This window comes from Ranitomeya variabilis, chromosome 3 (genome assembly GCF_051348905.1).
Source record: "Ranitomeya variabilis isolate aRanVar5 chromosome 3, aRanVar5.hap1, whole genome shotgun sequence".
NCBI lineage: Eukaryota > Metazoa > Chordata > Amphibia > Anura > Dendrobatidae > Ranitomeya > Ranitomeya variabilis.
The window spans coordinates 445,914,227-445,933,832 of NC_135234.1; the positions used below are offsets into that span (position 1 = coordinate 445,914,227).

The 19,606-nt window shown below is 46.6% G+C and overlaps 1 protein-coding gene across 1 annotated transcript in view; it reads left to right on the forward strand.

Annotated features, from left to right (window-relative positions):
• The window catches only part of ZZEF1 (zinc finger ZZ-type and EF-hand domain containing 1), a 289,900-nt gene that overhangs the window by 105,285 nt on the left and 165,009 nt on the right, over positions 1-19,606 (forward strand). The window contains exons 14-16 of the mRNA XM_077296491.1: positions 5,347-5,441; positions 13,806-13,948; positions 15,946-16,079. Coding sequence (XP_077152606.1) covers positions 5,347-5,441; positions 13,806-13,948; positions 15,946-16,079 — 372 coding nt within the window. The remainder of the gene's footprint in view (positions 1-5,346; positions 5,442-13,805; positions 13,949-15,945; positions 16,080-19,606) is intronic.

Here is a 19,606-nt window from a genome sequence, read left to right on the forward strand (position 1 = left end):
TGACACCTAACTCATGATCATTATTAGAGTATAGGGCCTCTACATCGAGACTAGTGAGAATCGTTGTTTCAGAGACAGTGATATCATGTACGGTAATTTAAGCACCATATCTTTTGGTGTCGCAAAAAAATGAGTGGAATTCCTGGACAAAGGGGGTCAAAGTTTATCGACATATTTCCTTATTCCCTCGGTCAAGGAATTATTACTCGAGACAAACGGTTTCTCTGGAACAGGCTGGACCTTGTGCACTTTCGATAGTGCAGCTATTGTGGGATGAGGGTTAAACAAAATTTTGAATTACCGTATATATACTCGAGTATTAGCCGAGATTTTCAGCCCATTTTTTTGGGTTGAATGTCCCCCTCTCGGCTTATACTCGAGTCATACCCAGGGGTCGGCAGGGGAGCGGGGGCTGTCTAATTATACTCACCTGCTCCTGGCGCGCTCCCTGCTGGTCCCTGCTTCCCCGGTCACATGGTACCGCTCATTACAGTAATAAATGTGGCTCCACCCCTATCGGAGGTCTTCAGCGTCTTCTGCAGTGACGCTCAGGTCACGTGGTTAGTGCTCGCCCTCTGCCTGAACGTCAGTGCAGAAGACGCTGACGATGGAGCGGTGCTGGAACGAAGTCAGGTGAATATTGAAAGTGCCGGTGGCCTGAGCGACGGAGAGGTGAGTATGTGATTTTTTATTTTTTTATCGCAGCAACACCAAATGGGGCAAGTGTCTGTTTGGAGCCATAATCAACGTTTGTGCAGCACTATATTGCGCAAATATCTTTATGGGGCATCTTATAGGGCCATAATCAACATTTGTGGAGCATTATATGGGGCAAGTGTCTGTATGGAGCATCTTATGGGGCCATAATCAACATTTGTGCAGCATTATATTGGGCAGATGTGTCTATGGAGCATCTTATGGGGCCATTTTTAACTTTTATGCAGGATTATATGGGGCATATTTTAATATGGAGCATCTTATGGGGCCATCATAAACTTTATGGAGCATTAAATGGGGCTCCTGATTCAATATGGATATTCAAAAACACTTAACCTACTGATGTCTCAATTAATTTTACTTTATTGGTATCTATTTTTACTTTTGACATTTACCGGTAGCTGCTGCATTTTCCACCCTAGGCTTATACTCGAGTCATTGTCATTAAGTTTTCCCAGTTTTTTGTGGCAAAATTAGGGGGATCGAGTATAGAGAGAAGAATTGAATAATACTTGCCACCACGGTGATTAAGCAAGACAGTGGGGAATCACTCACTGGAACCCTATCCTTGAAAGGGGAAGCATTGAATAATACTTGCCCCCAAGGAATCCAACAGACAGCCAAGCTGTGCAAGGTTAGTCATCCATCCCTTAACCCCTCCGAGCGCCTCCGCCTCTGCGGTTATTAGCATCCCCGGCGCTTGCGCTGTAATTTTTTTTTCGGGCATGCGCAGTTTGCGCTGCCCTTTGACCCCCATCACATGATAGGAACTTTAATGACGTTAATGACTGCAGAGGAGGCGGCGCACGGAGGGGCTGAGGGATGGCTGGGAGGTGTTTGTGTCCTGGGAGAAAAGACATGCCCCCCGGACAGACTACAGGTATGAGGGGCAAATTATAAAAGCGAATATTGGCAGGGACCCCAACTAAAAGAGCCGCCTTGACGGAATGCAGCATTAGTGCTGCACAAGATGACTTTTAGTTAAAAACGCCTGGGGGGGGGTGGGGTGACTGGTTCCCTTTAAAGGGAATCTGTCACCATATTTGACTTATCTACACTGTTAATATGGGCATACAGGTTATAGACTGCTGAGGAGTGATTCCTGTATGCCTCATATCTGATGCCCTGTTGCTGAGAAATAATCTATCACTTTATACAAATTACCTCTTCCAGACTTTGGAGAGGATGCTGCCTGGAAGATAACTCAGCCTCCAGAGCTTGTTTTACATGAAGGGGAGTTACCAGTGAGACATATAACTAACACAGAACAGGAGAAATGCAATTTGTCTTCTTCCAAACACATTTTTTGCTTCTCTCTCTCTGCTCTGCTGTATTGCAACAATATTGTAACCCTGTGTGCCTCTGAGATGGAACTGAAGCTGAGAGGAACCTGCAGGTGTGTCAGGTAACAGGAGAGCAAAGAGCGGCCATTACACATCACACTGGAAACTCCCCTTCATGTTTAATAAGCTTTGGAGGCAGAGTAATCATCCAGGCACCATTCTCTCCATAGCCTCGAAGAGGTTATTTATATAAAGTGATAAAAGATGATTTCCCAACAACAACACATTTGATATGAGACACTCAGGTAGGACTGTTTTCAGCATTCTGTAACCTGTATGCCCATATTAATAGTTTCAGTCCTGGGCAAAGTGCGGGCCACATCCAGACCGAGACAGTCGAGGGGCTTTAAAACAGAGGCCTATGGGCCGTACAGTGTCTGCTCGCTTTCTCTGCTGTGTCGTCTCCATCTGCACTGACTTCATTGGTAGAGGAGGGGCCTCCGGCCATTGTCTCCACCAATCAGCGTGTGAAACTGCTGATGCAATTACGTAATTTCATCACGTCAGCTGTTTACCGCGGAGAGTCAGCACAGCGGAGAAGGGAGCAGAAGCAGAGCGCTGCGGAATGGGGCCGAGGTAAGTATGTGGTGGTAATTTTTTTTTTTTTTTTTTTCATGTGTATGGGATTTTTGGGGAGGCTATGGTGGGGTCATGCTGCATATGGGGAGGCTATGGGGGTGACATGCTGCACATAGGGAGGCTATGGGGGTGTCATGCTGCACATGGGTAGGCTATGGGGGTGTCATGCTGCACATGGGGAGGCTATGGGGGTGTCATGCTGCACATGGGGAGGCTATGGGGGTTTCATGCTGCACATGGGGAGGCTATGGGGGTGTCAGGCTGCACATGGGGAGGCTATGGGGGTGTCATGCTGCACATGGAGAGGCTCTGGGGTGTCATGCTGCACTTGGGGAGGCTATGGGGGCCTCCTGCACTAAATAGGGAGGCTATGGGGGCCTCATGCATCATATTGGGAGGCCGTGTGATGCTCATGCTGTATAGGGGAAGGCTGTGTGGGGCTCATTGTGTATTTAGGGAGGCTCTGTGGCTCATGCTGTATAGGGGGAGGCTATGTAGGACTCATTCTGTTTATAGGGAGGCTGTATGAGGGCTCTTACAGTATATAAGGGCCTGTACTCGGGTTCAAACAGTATATAGGAGGATGTCAGCATACTTAGTTCTACTCCATATTAAGTGATACAATTAATATTAATCTAATTATCAATAATATAATAATTATAATATATTAATATTGAGTAAAATTAATTTCAGCCTGTTGGTTTGGCTCTCCACAACAGTCTCTCATGTGGCCCCTCGGGAAAATTAATTCCGCACACCTGGTTTAAATAGGTGACACATTTCCTTTAATTTTTAGTGTTTTCATTTTAAATCCTGATCAGGTATATTAGCTTTAATTCTTGAAGAACTAACTAGCAAAAATTGTCACCCTCATAACAAGTTAGGGTACTGTCACACAGTGCAATTTTGATCGCTACGACGGCACGATCCGTGACGTCGCAGCGTCGTATGATTATCGCTCCAGTGTCGTAGACTGCGGTCACACGTTGCAATCACGGCGCTGGAGCGATGCCGAAGTCCCCGGGTAACTAGGGTAAACATCGGGTTACTAAGCGCAGGGCCGCGCTTAGTAACCCGATGTTTACCCTGGTTACCAGCGTAAACGTAAAAAAAACAAACACTACATACTTACATTCCGGTGTCTGTCCCCCGGCGTTCTGCTTCTCTGCACTGTGTAAGCACCATAGCCGGAAAGCACAGCGGTGACGTCACCGCGTCACCGCTGTGCTCGCTTTCCGGCCGGCAGGCGCTCACAGTGCAGAGAAGCTGAGACGCCGGAGGACAGACACCGGAATGTGAGTATGTACTGTTTGTTTTTTTTACGTTTACGCTGGTAACCAGGGTAAACATCGGGTTACTAAGCGCGGCCCTGCGCTTAGTTACCCGATGTTTACCCTGGTTACAAGCGAACACATCGCTGGATCGGTGTCACACACAACGATCCAGCGATGTCAGCGGGTGATCAAGCGACGAAAGAAAGTTCCAAACGATCTGCTACGACGTACGATTCTCAGCAGGGTCCCTGATCGCTGCTGCGTGTCAGACACTGCGATATCGTAACGATATCGCTAGAACGTCACGAATCGTACCGTCGTAGCGATCAAAATTGCACTGTGTGACAGTACCCTTAGTGTGCTTTTTTTGTCATGGCAGAGTTGAAATTTAAGAACTAATTGACTGCCTTGTGGCATTCTATGTATTATCGGGTATTTCAATAGATTTTAAAATGAAAATACAGAATTCATGGGAGATTATAGGTCTTAGGGCCCATGGTCTTTTTATTAAAGGGAACTGGTCACCATGAAAATGCAGTCCAATCTGTAGACAGAATGTTTACAGAGCAGGGGGAGCAGAGCATATAGTTTTGTGAGAAAATGTTCAAGTATAACCCGTTTTTTAATCCTTCTGCTCTTTGTGTGCTTTTCAGTCCACTAGGCAGCCTGATTAGTGACTGGCAGCTATCTCTACATATGTGCATATTGAGGCACCTGTCAGTCACTGATAAGATCGCCACTAGGCCAAAAATCCCAGAAAGAGCAGAGATTTAAATGATTAAAACTACAGGTTATACTGAATGTTTTTTTTTCAGAAAGCTACATATCAATGTGCTCTGCTGCCCCTGCTTTATAACATTCTACCTGCGGATTGTACTGTTTTTCCATGGTGACAGGCTTCCTTTAATAGAGCAATAGTACAGGTCTAAGGTGCACATAATATTTTTTTTTTTGTAACTTTTTTTCTTGGTGCAAAGTGTGCCTTATAGCACAAAACATACACTAAATGAGCAAGAGAAAAGTATATACCTTGTTCAGTGTTTTAATACTGAGATTTTCACTTAAGAAAATCAAGCATCATTCTCAACAGTGATGCAAAGGGGCTGCCTTGTTTTGCAGTGGTCACTTGCCTTGATGTCTGTCCTCCTGCCATGGGTCTGTTAGCACAGGGCTTCCGTTTATTCTTCATTTTGTGGAAGTGTCTGAAATGGGCTTGATAGTTGTGTAACAAACGGCTTCCTCTGCCACAATTAACTATTTAATCCATGACCTGAGTTGGAGCATGGACACAATAGAATTAAAACGATTACCAGTAGTTGTACAAATATATTAATTTAATTGTTTTGGGACATCCGCCTGCTTTTTATATTCTGGCTTTGAATGCTGAGCAAATGTTTTTGTATAGTCATTGGTGGTTACATTTTTCTTTCCAGGAAAAGGACAATCGATCACGGCACAAATCCCTTCTGGATTTATCAGGACTAGACCTGGAGCTTCTCTGGAAGTTTTATAAGAAATTACAGGACAGGTAAACTCTTAATTTATTTGTTTTCCATCAAAGCCTGAAATAATGTGTAATTACTCTTGTGTCCAAGTATTGCAACCAGAATACGACCCAAACCTTAACAAGAATGACATCCACGCTCCTATTGGTTGTTGAAGGATTCATGACCATGGTGAATGGCTCTATACGTTTGGTCTGTAGTAAGTCACCTTCATGTATTGGTTTTCTAGCTAAGCCATAATCCAAAGACCCTAATCATAGGAGTTCAGTTGCCAGGACCCACTATTCTATAGAATGAAGCAGCAGTTTTTTTTGTTTTTTTTTTAAACTCGTTTTATTGAAGTAGTCTTCAAGTAAACGTTACAATCATAAAGTAAAAGAAAAAAAATCATAATTGTATCACATCGTAAACAGGAATATTAATTATGTAGTCTACAATTACAAACAGTAATTACAGTACATTAAAGGGAACCTGTCAGCAGATTTTGCCGCTATAAGATGCGGCCACTGCCTTTCAGGGCTTATCTACAGCATTCTATAATGCTGTAGATAAGCCCCCGATCTGACCTGCAAGTGAAGAAAAATAAGTTTTATTATACTCACCCGGGGGGTGGGGGTGGGGTCCTGTCCAATTAATGTTGCAGGTCCGGGTCCAGCGCCTCCCATCTTTTTGCAATGCCACCCTCCTGCTTCTTTATCGCTCCCTGGCATCGGTGCGTCAGCGCAGGTGTACTTTTTTACCCTGTTGAGGGCAGAGTAAAGTACTGCAGTGAGCAGGCGCCGGGCTTCTCTGACCTTTCCCAGCGCCTGCGCACTGCATTACTTTGCTCTGCCCTCAACAGAGCAAATAAGTACGCCTACGCAGGAGTTCAAATGCCGGGGAGCGATGAAGAAGCAGGAGGGCGGCATCGCAAGAAGATGGGAGGCGCCGGACCTGCGACACCCATCGAACCGGACCGCCCCCCCCTGGGTGAGTATAATATAACTAATTTTTCTTCACTTGCAGGTTGGACCGGGGGCTTATCTACAGCATTATAGAATGTTGTAGATAAGGCCTGGAAGGCAGTGGCCGCATCTTACGGCAAAAACTGCTGACAGGTTCCCTTTAAGGCACACATAAATATAATGCATTACACACATCTGAAACTGCAGAATTATGCTAGTAGAGCAGTGATCAAGACATATATTAACTCAAAGCGAATTTACACTCCTAATTTAATTTGTCAGTTAAGTTATAAAAAAAACAACAAAAAAACCCCCCAATATCTGATGATACCCTTAAGCACTATCAAATCAATTATCAAATGGAAAGAGCATGGTACAACAACAAACCTGCCTTGAGAGGGATGCCCATCAAAACTCTCAGCCCGGGCAAGGAGGGAATTAATTAGAGAGGCAGCACAGAGACCAAGGGTATCCCTGAAGGAGCTGCAGAGTTCCCAAACTGAGACTAGAGTATCTGTCCATACGACCCAGTAAGCCGTAGAGATGGCCTTTATGGAAGATTGGGCATAAAAAAGCCTTTGCTTACACACACTAAATTGTAAACCTCGTTTTGAATTTGCCAAAAGACATGTGGGAGACTCTCCAAATATGTTAAGAAAGGTGCTGTGGTCAGAGGAGACCAAAATTGAGCTTTTTGGCCACCAAGGTAAACACTGTCTTTATTCAGTCGCCATGACAGCACAACGAGAGGGGATCCGCCCTTCAGGGACAGGAAACCTCAGACATAAAAGGGCGGCACCTCACTCCCCCGTCAGTTGGTTTCCTGTCCCTGACAGTGGAACCTCTTCAGGCAGGCCTTGAGAAGAAGGTCGAAGAAAAGAAGTTTTCATCCTCTTGGGACAAGGTCCCGAAATTGGATGCAGCAGTGGCCAAAGCGTGCAAAAAAACTTCTCTCCCATTTGAGGATTTAGAAAACCTAAAGGACCCACTTGATAGGAAAGCCGATGTGTTCCTTAAAGGCGCTTGGGAAACGTCAGCGGGATCCCTGAGGCTGGCAATTGCGGCCACTTGCACAGCCCGGTCATTGATGGTGTGGCTGGGCCACCTGGAAGACCAACTCAAGGATAAGGTTCCTAGAAATGAGATCCTATCTTCTATGTCCATAATTCAGGATGCAGCAGCCTTCCTTTCGGATGCGTAAGCGGATTCTGTTAGGCTTGTCGCAAGATCCTCAGCCTTATCTAATGCAGCCCGTAGAGCACTTTGGATAAAATGTTGGCCAGGAGACTTACAGGTCAGATCAAAACTATGTGGCATCCCCTGTGAAGGGGTTCATTTGTTTGGACCGGTGCTAGATGAACTACTAGAAAAGGCGGGTGACAGTAAAAAGCGATACCCTCTTTTGAGAAAATCATTTTATAGGCGGGATTACAACAGAGGATGGTCTTATCGCCGAAGATCTGACAGAGATTCAAATAGAGAATCGACCAGATATAACTCCAACAGAAGAAGAGGTAGAGGATATATGTTTAACTCCTCTCGGGACTCTAAAAAAAACCTCAATGACTGGCGGTCCAGGTGGGCGGTTGGCTTTTAGCCTTCTACCCGGCCTGGTTGAAGATCACCAATAGTCCGTGGATTCTCAGTATCATCAAAGAGGGTTTAAAATTCCAGTTCCATCATATCCCTCAGGACAAATTTAAATTAACTCCCATCCGTTCTTCTCCTGCAGAACAATTGGCACTGGAGTCAGAAGTCCAGGATCTCCAACAAAAAAGGGTTCTGATTACAGTACCGTACCCACGGAAGAGCGAGGTAAGGGGGTTTTTATTCCCCTTTATTCCTGATAAAAAAAACCTGATGGGTCATATCGTACCATCATCAGTCTAAAAGGCCTGAATGAATTCTTGCTGATCCCATCCTTTAAAATGGAATCTGTGAAAACGGCAAAAAAACTTCTCTTTCACAATTGCTTCATGGTTGTCTTAGATCTGAAAGACGCTTATTATCATGTCCCAATACATGTAAATCAGCGTTTTCTCAGGGTGGCAGTTTCACTTGCCGGCACAGTAGAGCACTTTCAATATCAGGCACTCCCCTTTGGTGTTGCAGTTGCACCCCATGTTTTCACTAAGATCATGGTAGAGGTTATGGCACACCTTCACGAACAAAACATACTAATAATTCCCTACCAAGATGATTTATTGATTGTGGGACGTTCAGAGTCACATTGTAAAGACCAGTTGGGGAAGGTGATAGCAGCATTACATAACTTAGGATGGGTTATTAATCTCAAGAAGTCTCGTCTGCAGCCCTTAAAATCACAGGAGTTTTTAGGTCTTATCATAGACTCGGGTCAGCAGGAATGTCGCCTGCCGGACTCAAAAGTGAACAGTATTCATCAGCTGGCCACCAGAGCGATTAATAATCCCGTAGTCTCCTTAAGAGGAGCGATGTCACTTTTGGGTTCTCTTACTTCTTGTATTCCGGCGGTGCTCTGGGCACAGTTTCATTCCAGATCTCTGCAGTGGGATGTTCTACATAATTTTCGTCGGCTGGGGGCTAATCTCGATAGTAAATTTTCACTATCTGTTGAGACCACTAATTCACTAATTTGGTGGATGCACATACTGAATCTTCGTAGAGGGGTACCCTGGACAAATCAGATAACACGAGTAATAACAACTGATGCTAGCCCCATGGGTTGGGGGGCACACTGGGAGAGTAATTGGATCCAGGGTCTGTGGTCCCAGTCTGAAAGAAACTCATCCTCCAATCTAAAGGAATGGTTAGCGGTAGAACGCGCGTTAAATGGGTTCCTTATACCCCTACAAGGTAGACATGTCAGACTATTCTCTGACAACCAGGTGACCGTTGCCTATATTAACCATCAAGGAGGTACGCGGTCTGGGTCGTTAATGGACGTTGCGAATCGTATTTTTCAGATGGCCGAGAATCACCTACTTTCCCTTACGGCTCTTCATATAAAGGGAAAACTCAATACCATGGCCGATTATTTAAGCCGCAATGAACTCAAACAAGGGGACTGGTCTCTAAAACCGGCTGTCTTCAATCAGATCGTACATTTATGGGGATGTCCAGAAATAGATCTCTTTGCCAGTCGAGGAAACAGAAAACTACATCAATTCTGTTCCCTAAATCCAAGGGACAACCCATATGCAGTCGACGCTCTCCTAATCTCCTGGAACTTCAGTCTCGCCTATGCCTTTCCCCCTCTAAACCTGATTTCTATAGTTCTGAGGAAAATACGGGAAGACAGGGCCCGAGTGATCCTAATAGCCCCGTTCTGGCCCAGAAGGTCGTGGTTCCCATGGCTGAGGAACACGTCCATTTCCCAGCCATGGATCCTCCCAGAAATACCAGACCTCCTCTCCCAGGGTCCAATCCTGCATCCACGAGCAGCCAACTTACACCTAACCGCGTGGAGTTTGAGAGGTCATTACTAAAGGGGAAAGGATTTTCTCAAAATCTTATAAATACACTTGTTAAGAGTAGGAAAACCTCCACGACAAACATCTATGTCAGGGTTTGGAGAAAGTTCCTATCGAGTTCAGGAGCGCAGATTGATCAAAAACCTTGTATCACTCAAATTTTAGAATTTTTACAAAGGGGCCTAGAGATGGGCTTAGCCACCAGCACCCTCAGAGTTCTGGTGTCAGCTCTGGGGGCGCTATACAATTCTAACTTAGCCAGCAATCACTGGATATCTAGGTTCTTCAAGGCGGTTACCAGATCCAGACCGGTTATTAAACAGAAGATAGTTCCATGGGATCTAAATCTTGTGCTTTCAGCTCTAACACAAGCCCCGTTCGAGCCTATTGAGACTGTCCTGATAAAAATCCTGTCGGTTAAAACGGCCCTCTTAGTTGCCCTCACGTCCGCAAGAAGGGTTAGTGATCTTCAAGCATTGTCTAGGCAACCTCCATATATGCAGTTTAAGGAAGATAGTTGTTATGAAACCTGACCCCCTTTATCTTCCAAAAGTTGCTTCAAAATTTCATAGATCACAAGAGGTGGTCCTACCTTCGTTTTGTTCTAATCCCTCTAATGATAAGGAGCATAGATTCAATTGTTTGGATGTAAGAAGGTGTCTTCTCAAATATATTTCAGTTACAGACACCTGGAAAAAAGATAACTCCCTATTTATATCCTACCAGGGAGTTAGGAGAGGGCTTAGAGTATCAAAAAATACACTAGCCAGATGGATTAGGGAGGCGATATCTCTCACTTATACCGCAGGTGGCGTGGAAATTCCAGAAGGTATAAAGGCTCACTCCACTCGTGCGGTAGCCACATCCTGGGTGGAGAGAGCAGAGGTGTCGATTGAAGACATTTGTAAGGCGGCCACATGGTCTTCTCCATCTACTTTTCTTAGACACTATAGATTAGATCTAGGTGGCTCCTCCGACCTCACGTTTGGGAGAAGGGTGCTGGAGGCAGTGGTCCCTCCCTAGTCACTTTTCACTTCTCTGAAAGTCTCTCGTGCTGTCATGGCGACTGAATAAATACGTAAGCTACTTACTGGTAGCGGTGTTTTTTCAGGAGCCCATGACAGCACCCTTATATTCCCTACCTTCTTTGCTTATTGGGGTCGACACTTCCTTTAGTTAATTCCTAAGTTTATTCACTGGGTGAATTGTACCATGTTTTAAAATTGTTTATGTGCTACTAACCTAGAAGGTCCTTTCGTACTCTGTAAACCAACTGACGGGGGAGTGAGGTGCCACCCTTTTATGTCTGAGGTTTCCTGTCCCTGAAGGGCGGATCCCCTCTCGTTGTGCTGTCATGGGCTCCTGAAAAAACACCACTACCAGTAAGTAGCTTACGTATTTCGCCAAACCAACACTGCTGGTCACCCCCAAGAACACCATCCCCATAGTGAAACATGTTCGTAGCAGCATCATACTGTTGGATTGTTTTTCAGCAGTAGAGACAGGGAAAACGATCTTAGTCGAAGGAAAGCTGGATGGTGTGAAATACAGACATGTTCTTGAGCAAAACCTGTTTCAGGCTGTGATTTGAGGCTGGGACTGAGGGTCACCTTCCAACAAGACATATTATCCAAAGCATACTGCTAAAGCAACACTCGAGTAGTTTAAGGGGAAATGTTTACATGTTTTGGAGCAGCCTAGACAAAGCCCATAGCTTAATCCAATTGAGAATCTGTGGTCAGACTTGAAGATTGCTGTTCACCAGAGGAAGCCACCTAACTTGAATGAGCTGCGGCAGTTTTGCCCTTAAGAATGGGCAAAATTCCCAGTGGCAAGATGTGGAAATCTCAGAGACTTATCCAAAGAGATTTTCAGCTGTGATTGCCTCAAAGGAGGCTCAACTAAGTACTGACTTTAGGTGGGTGAATAGATATGCATATTGATGTTTTCAGTTTTGTCCTCTATTTGTTTGCTTCACAATAAAAAAAATAAATAAAAATGTTCTCATTTGTAAGCATGTTCTTTACATGAAATGATGCAAACCCTCAAAAAAAAGTGAAATTCCAGGATGTGAGGTAGCAAAATGTGGAAAATAACACTATATAAGGTAAAAGTGAGGATAATGTGCTGACTTATAATTGCATTAGAAGTGAATCGCAACACTATCCCAAAATTTGAAGACATTTTTGAGGACACCCTCTATTCTTATATGCGATGTTCTCATATTGTATTATATCATTAACTAGTCTCTTCCACTGTGTTATTGTGGGAGGCCCATCCACCTTCATCCATCTCGGTGCTATTGCCTTCCTGGCAAGAAACATAGTCTCACGAATAAATTTTTTTTTCATAATGGGGCCACACTTCGACTTCTACAACTCCCAATACACGGTTTTGGTGTACAATCTACTGGGGCTCTAATGATTTGTGACAGCATGTTAATCACTTGCCCGTAGTATCGTTGTATGACCACACAATCACCAATAAGATGCCAAAAGTCAGCACCTAAGTGCCTGTAGCTCTGGCTCCTATCAATTTAATGGCATGATCATTGAAGCTGCAGTCCTGAGGAAAGCATGCTTCTCTCCCCAGGTCATTCAGGCTTTGATCAGGGTGAGAAAACTCTCATTTTTAGAAATTTGTCATCGCTCCTGAAAAGCTTTTTTTTCACTGGTGTGAAGATAGACACACCGCTCCCATGTCTTTTTCCTCTTCCATGTATACTTGCTTTTTTTGCACTCATGACTAGAGTCTGGTTTGTCTCTTGGTACCCTCAAAGGCCTGGTCTCTGCACTCTCAATCCTGTTTCAACAAAGTTTGGCCTCTCACCCCCAGGTCAGGACCGTCCTTCATGGAGTTGCTAGTCTAGCACTACTGTATTGTTCACCCGTGGATCCTCAAGCTAATTCTGAGCGTACCAGTTTCAGTTCCTAATCACCACAAAAACGCAGTCAATAAATCCCATAAAATATCACTTTTATTAATTACATAATAAAACCCAATACATGGAAACCGGTACAGTGGAAACGATGGGGACAGTGAAGCACTATGTGGTAGTACAAAAAACACACACAAGGGGCTAAAGGGTACCACCCACCGCATGAACATACCGTGAAGCAGTATACTTTGGTTAACAAACCATGGAAATGGCGAAGTAAGTATATAAATATAAGTTTCAGTTCATGAGGTGGTGGCAGCACTGGTTCAGTCGCTTCTCTGAGTATATAGAGCGACGGCTGTCCTGCACCCCAGGCCCTGACTGACAGCTGGCCCAAATCCAGAGCCAGTGTCAGACACTGCCGAGGGCGTGATTACAGCCGCCGCTCTGTATACTAAGAGCAGTGACTGACACTGGCTGAGCATTATTGCCGGCTGTCAGTCAGGGCCGGGGGTGCAGGTACAGCCGCCGCTCTGTATACTAAGAGCAGTGACTGACACTGGCTCAGCATTAGGGCCGGCTGTCAGTCAGGGCTGGGGGCGCGGTTACAGCCGCCGGTCTGTATGCTCAGAGCAGTGACTGAACTGGCGTCGCCCCTGTTACTAAAACCAGAATATTGTTGGGGGGAATAAAGTTCATTTTCTCCCCGCAGTGATAGGCTACGTGCTGGCAGCGGGCTGGTTAATAATGTCGTTAAGCTGCAGATTAACCCCATATCTGCTGGTTAATAGCAATTTTTTTTTTCTGCTGGCACTTTCCCTTTAAGCAGCAGATTTTTTGTTGCTTTCCCCTGTGAAGTGAGCAGTTTTGCGGTTCCCTGCACAGTAGATATGTGGGATCACCACTATGCAGTATGATCAGTATGTCATTCTAATGATATGTTGCACTATTCTTACATAGGAGAATAGCTCTTCACCCAATAGGAATGTTTCTTTTCCATGACTTGTAATGAAAAACTAATAGAATCTGTAAGGAGTGATTATTTTGTTGCCATTTAAGCTTTTCTGATGATGGATAAAGATATATTAATTTTCAGGTTGTTTCTCCCCACAGCCCCAGAGAAGAGTATATTTCTGCGCAGACTATTCTGTTGCAGCTACTTCAGAGCTGTTCTGGTACCCTCACTGTGGAAACGTCCACCCCTAACTCTAACCAAGTGCAGTATGCTCAGGAATTATATGCTCACTTGTGTAAAGGTAAGTTCCATTTTCTCATATTTCTTACTATTCTGTTCATGGGTTTTCCCAATTAACACATTAATTGTTGACTTGGTTGAAACAGAAGCTGGATACTAAATTGGAGTGCCAGGTCCTGGGAAGATAGCATGGAGGCCATGGATAGTGCTGATAGGACCGCAAAGAAGTGGTAGAATCTGTGGAAGGCAGGGACAACTTGAGAAAAACAGGCCCCACTTTCAGATGGTTGAAGCATGTCACGGGAGCCACGACACAGGGGAATGTGGGTCAAGGGGCTATCGCAATGCAGAAGGAGTTAGAGTAGGGGCTATACTGTCCTGAAGAGGCTTGAAACTGGACCCAAGATCCTCTTCACTCCACGTTATGGGGGTGCAGGCAGGTAGCAGACAAAGCCAGTGCACGAATGTTGACTGCGTCAGAAAACTTTCTTGCATTCAGGTGGAAGTGTTGTGGTAATAATAATAATAATAATGTTTATTTCTATAGAGCCAACATGTTCTGCAGCCCTTTACAACTGTTCTTAGTCTTTTGTCTGGATTATAGAGAGGCCATTTCATTATGTTTCCCTTGCCTAAGGGAGAAACGAGTAGAAGATTAATAAAGGATGAAAAATATAAGCACCTGTGTCTGCATCCTACAAGACACCAAGCTAAACTGAATAGCTTGGTGCCACTAGCCTGTTGAGGAGGAGTCTCCTGTTTTGTTTTTTTGTAAAGGGGTCGTCACCTGCTTGGACAACCCCTTTTCATTCCTCATGTATTGCCACTTTAAAATAAGAACACCTATACTCTCCCCTTGAGCTGTGTCAGCGGTGTCTGCATTCGCATTCCCACAACTCACTTGAGGTTGTTATGTGAGCCCAGTGCCGAAACAGCGCTGGCATCGATTTCCCTGCCTTCAGACAATTCGAACCTCAAGAGTAAAGGTACCTTCACACTAAGCGACTTTGCAGCGAGAACGACGACGATCTGTGACGTTGCAGCATCCTGGATAGCGATCTTGTGTTTGACACGCAGCAGCGATCTGGATCCCGCTGTGATATCGCTGGTCGGAGCTAGAAGTCCAGAACTTTATTTCGTCGCTTGATCACCCGCTGTCATCGCTGGATCGGCGTGTGTGACGCCGATCCAGCGATGTGTTCACTTGTAACCAGGGTAAACATCGGGTTACTAAGTGCAGGGTCGCGCTTAGTAACCCGATATTTACCCTGGTTACCATTGTAAAAGTAAAAAAAAAACCAGTACATACTCAACCTTCTGATGTCTGTCACATCCCCCGGCGTCCACAGGGTTATGCGCTGCTGCCGAGAACTTCCTAAATATCGGGTTACTAAGCGCGGCCCTGCACTTAGTAACCCGATGTTTACCCTGGTTACCCGGGTGCTGCAGGGGGACTTCGGCATCGTTGAAGACAGTTTCAACGATGCCGAAGTCGTTCCCCTGATCGTTGGTTGCTGGAGAGAGCTGTCTGTGTGACAGCTCCCCAACGACCTAAACAGCGACTCTGCAGCGATCGGCTCGTTGTCTATATCGCTGCAGCGTCGCTGAGTGTGACAGTACCTTAAGTCTAAGAGCAGCCTCAGCCCTGACTTCCTGTTGTTGATCAATACGACTGAAGGCGAGGATAGTGAAGACGGTGCTGATTGGGCACTAGGCTCGTGTGACATAACCTCATGTGAGTGCCGGCATGGGAGGCGAGTATATGGGTTTTTATTTTAACAAGGTAAAACAGTAATTGCTGCTTACCTGCCTAGTGTGCATGGTCAATCATACACCCATGGTTTCCTATGTCCCCGATGAAGTGCCTGAAATAGTTATGAAATTATTCTTCTTGATAGTTTTTTTTTTTCATGATAAAGTGTCACTTTAATAGGGCTGTAGACTTATGTCCCCTGTATGCATGTTCAGCACAAGAATAAGGACCCATTAGGAATTGATTGCTTTTCCTGTCTATTAATGTCACAGTTTGGTTAATCACACGGTTCTCTCTCATTCCAGCTATGAACAACATGGACATTTCCTCTTTGCCTTCCCAAGCACTCATACAAGAAATTACAAACACTTTGCTAAATGGAGCTGCAGTTTTTTTCCCTGACCGTCTGGCAAGACGAGATCAGTTGTTTTCATTAATGGTAAGAATATGCAAGTAGGAAGTGTACATTATATCAGTATAAAGAATATAACTTAATTTATTTAAATATTTTCTTTTCTCCTTCGCCACATTGGGGGACACAGGACCATGGGTGTTATGCTGCTGTCACTAGGAGGCTGACACTAAGTTGAGACAAAGAGTTAGCTCCTCCCCTGCAATATACACCCTTATGCTGGCTTCCAGAGACCCAGTTCAAGCTTAGTGTCCGTAGGAGGCACACTGGATTTAACCTTTTTTACCGAACGAAGGGGCTACGGAACCTTTCAAGGCTCCGATCTCTCCGTATCAACAACAGGCGAGCACGGGAGGTTTACCTCTCCGTATCCTCTCCTGCGATGTGGGATGCCACTGCCTGAGCTGACGTTTGGGGCGATGGGCCCCTTCAAGGGCACCGTTCTCCCCCCTGCTTTCAGACGAGCACTGGTGTCACCTCCAGTATCCTCTTCTGCAGCCAGGCCTTTTTTGCTGGACATCTGCCCTGCCCACCAGGTCTCACCCTCGACTGTACAGAGGCACGTTTTCCACTGTGGCGTCCGTGCAGCCCCCACCGCATCACCACTGAAAAAGCGGATGATGGAAGGAGGCGGACGGTTCCTCTCCACCCCCCTTTCATGGGGATGGTGGATGGAGGCTCCCCTAACACTGCACCGTCCTATCTACCTTGGAGCTGGTACAGAGGAGATCCGAGTTTCTCAGCCCCCCCCCCCCCCTTAGGGGTAAGTGCATGTAGGGGTCGCGTTTTAGGGAGGGCACCATGGCGATATGGGCTCCGCGGTGTCCTTTCCCGGCGGTGCGCGCCGGCCGAAGCAGAAAATTTAGTCCCCGGCTTCGGCCTAGTACAGGCCGCATCTCAATAGGCTCCGCCCACACTCGCGTCATTCGTGCGGCTCCGCCCCCGGTCCTGGCGCTTCTCGCTCCTTGCGAGACTACCCCACGAACTCTCGGCGGCCATCTTCCTCTGCACAGCAGCGCCGGCCGGCTTTTCCCACAACATCTAGCAGCTCCGGAGGTTGTTTTCCTTCTATATCCGTTCGAGGGGCACAGGACCTGGGTAAGGAGACGATGCTTAGCGCTTCCCTGCAGCGTTACCCCTCAGCCTTCCACCAGCAGCCTCTTTTCTCACTTTGGGGTACAACATGTCGCAGTCAAGGGGTAAAAAGACCACTAAGGTGCATACCACCTTTTTTACTGCGTGTACCACCTGCCAGGCTCCTCACCCTCGGCCTCAAAGTTCCCCTCTCTGCCCTGCCTGTGATGCCCAATGTGCCCAGGAGCCCTCCGCCGCTACCGACCCCAGTGTATCTAGCCCTCCTCAGTGGGCCGCGTCTGTCACAATCCATGGCTTCGTTGGCCAAAGCGATTGAATCCCTTCATGACCCCTCTGGGGAGCGGGGCACTCTTTTTCATGGGTTAAGAGATCCCTCTATATCAGGGGAAGCGTCGGCCAGCAGGGGCCGCTCTCACCGCAAGGAGGCACGGTCATCCAAAAAACGGATCCGCACTACCTCTCCTGAGCATTCACCACGCCATTCAGCCTCTGGTAGCTCCACTTCTCGCTCACCCTCTCCAGGGGCTCGTAGCTCACGGAGTATGACGCATGAGTATGAGACTGAGTATGAGTCTGACGCATCCTTAGATCCGGATGCTCCGGAGTTTAGATCTACTGTTGACTCCCTCATCGAGGCAGTCAATCATGCGCTAAAAGTGGACGATGACCCTAATTCTGCTCCGGACCATTCAGTCTCCTTTACGAGAGCCAAGCGTTCCCATAAGGTGTTCGCCCCTCACCCAGATTTCCTGGATATAGTCCGGCGACACAGGGAGCAACCGGATAATCGTTTTACGGGCAAAAGGGCCCTGGAATCGAAGTATCCCTTTTCCGCAGATCTTGTTAAAGATTGGACGGAATCTCCACTAGTAGATCCTCCGGTATCGCGCTTGGCTACCAAGACGCTCTTATCCGTACCTGATGGTGCTTCAATTAAAAATCCCACAGAACGCCAGCTAGATTCCCTAGCTTGCTCAGTGTACGAGGCCTCAGGTTCCTCCCTATCTCCTTCCTTCACGGCGGCTTGGGTTGCCAAAGCGATGGTTTTCTGGGCAGATGCCCTGGCAAAATCCATTTAGGAACAGGATCTCCCGTCTGAGGCGGCAGACCTTGCCAAACAAATTGCCATGGCTGGAGATTGTGATGTACGCGTCTTTAGACGCAGCGGACTGTGCGGCAACTGCGGCTTCAAACGCCATCACCATAAGGAGAGCTATTTGGCTTGGAGAGTGGCGCGCAGATTCCTCCTCAAAGAAGTCTCTGATTTGCCTTCCTTTTCAGAGCGGACGTCTCTTTGGAGAAAAATTAGACCAGCTTATTTCCGACGCTACAGGTGGGAAGAGCAAGTTCCTCCCACAACACAGGCCAAAAACTGCTTTTCAGTGCCAACAATATTTTCGCTTTCGGCCCTTTCGCAGTAGCCTATTCTGGTCCAACTCCGCAGCCTCGTCCAGGTCAGAACGATCTCCACGCACAGACAGAGACTCCCGGCCTTCATACCGGCCGAATCAGTCCTGGCGAGGAAAACCTAGACAACCCAGAAACAGAGGGTCCAGGCCTGCCAGATTCCCTTCACAATGACTCGGGGACTCTCCCAGTTGACACCTCCAAAATAGGCGGACATCTGCTTCTCTTTCAACAAGTCTAGCTTTCCGTCGTCCATGACGAATGGGTCAGAGATTTGGTGTCTTCTGGTTACAAAATAGAATTCTCCGCCTCTACTCCAGCAAGGTTTTTCCCCTCTCGTCTTCCAAGTTCGGGGGCTCAATCTCGCACACTTCATCGCGCCATCAAATCCCTCCGCCAAAACGGGGTCATTGTTCCGGTCCCAGAACACCAGAGGTTTTTACTCAAACCTCTTCGTCGTTCCGAAAAAGGACGGAACGGTGCGCCCTATTTTGGACCTAAAGCTCCTAAACAAGCATGTAAAGGTTCGGCACTTCAGGATGGAGTCACTCCGGTCAGTCATCTCCTCAATGGGGAGTCCTAGTCCTAGCATCAGTAGACATCAAAGATGCTTATCTCCATATCCCAATCTTCCCGCCACATCAAAAGTTCCTCCGCTTCGCCATCCAAGAGGACCACTTTCAATTCACGGCCTTACACTTCGGCCTCACCACTGCGCCCAGGGTATTCACAAAGGTCATGGCGGCGGTCATGGCCATTCTTCACTCCCGAAGAGTGGTCGTTTTGCCATACTTGGACGACCTCATGATAAAGGGTCCATCTTATCAGGCCTGCGAAGCAAGCGTCTGCATTACCTTGGATTCTCTTTCGCACCTGGGCTGGTTAATCAACTTGGACAAGTCCTCCCCCATTCCTGCCCAACGGATCTCCTTCCTATTCATGATCCTGGACACGTCGAAGGGGCTGGTCTTGCTACCTCGGTCCAAGGCCCAAGAGCTTCAGCAGGGAGTTCGGACGCTCTGTCATCCGCACCCGCGGTCCATTCGGTTTGC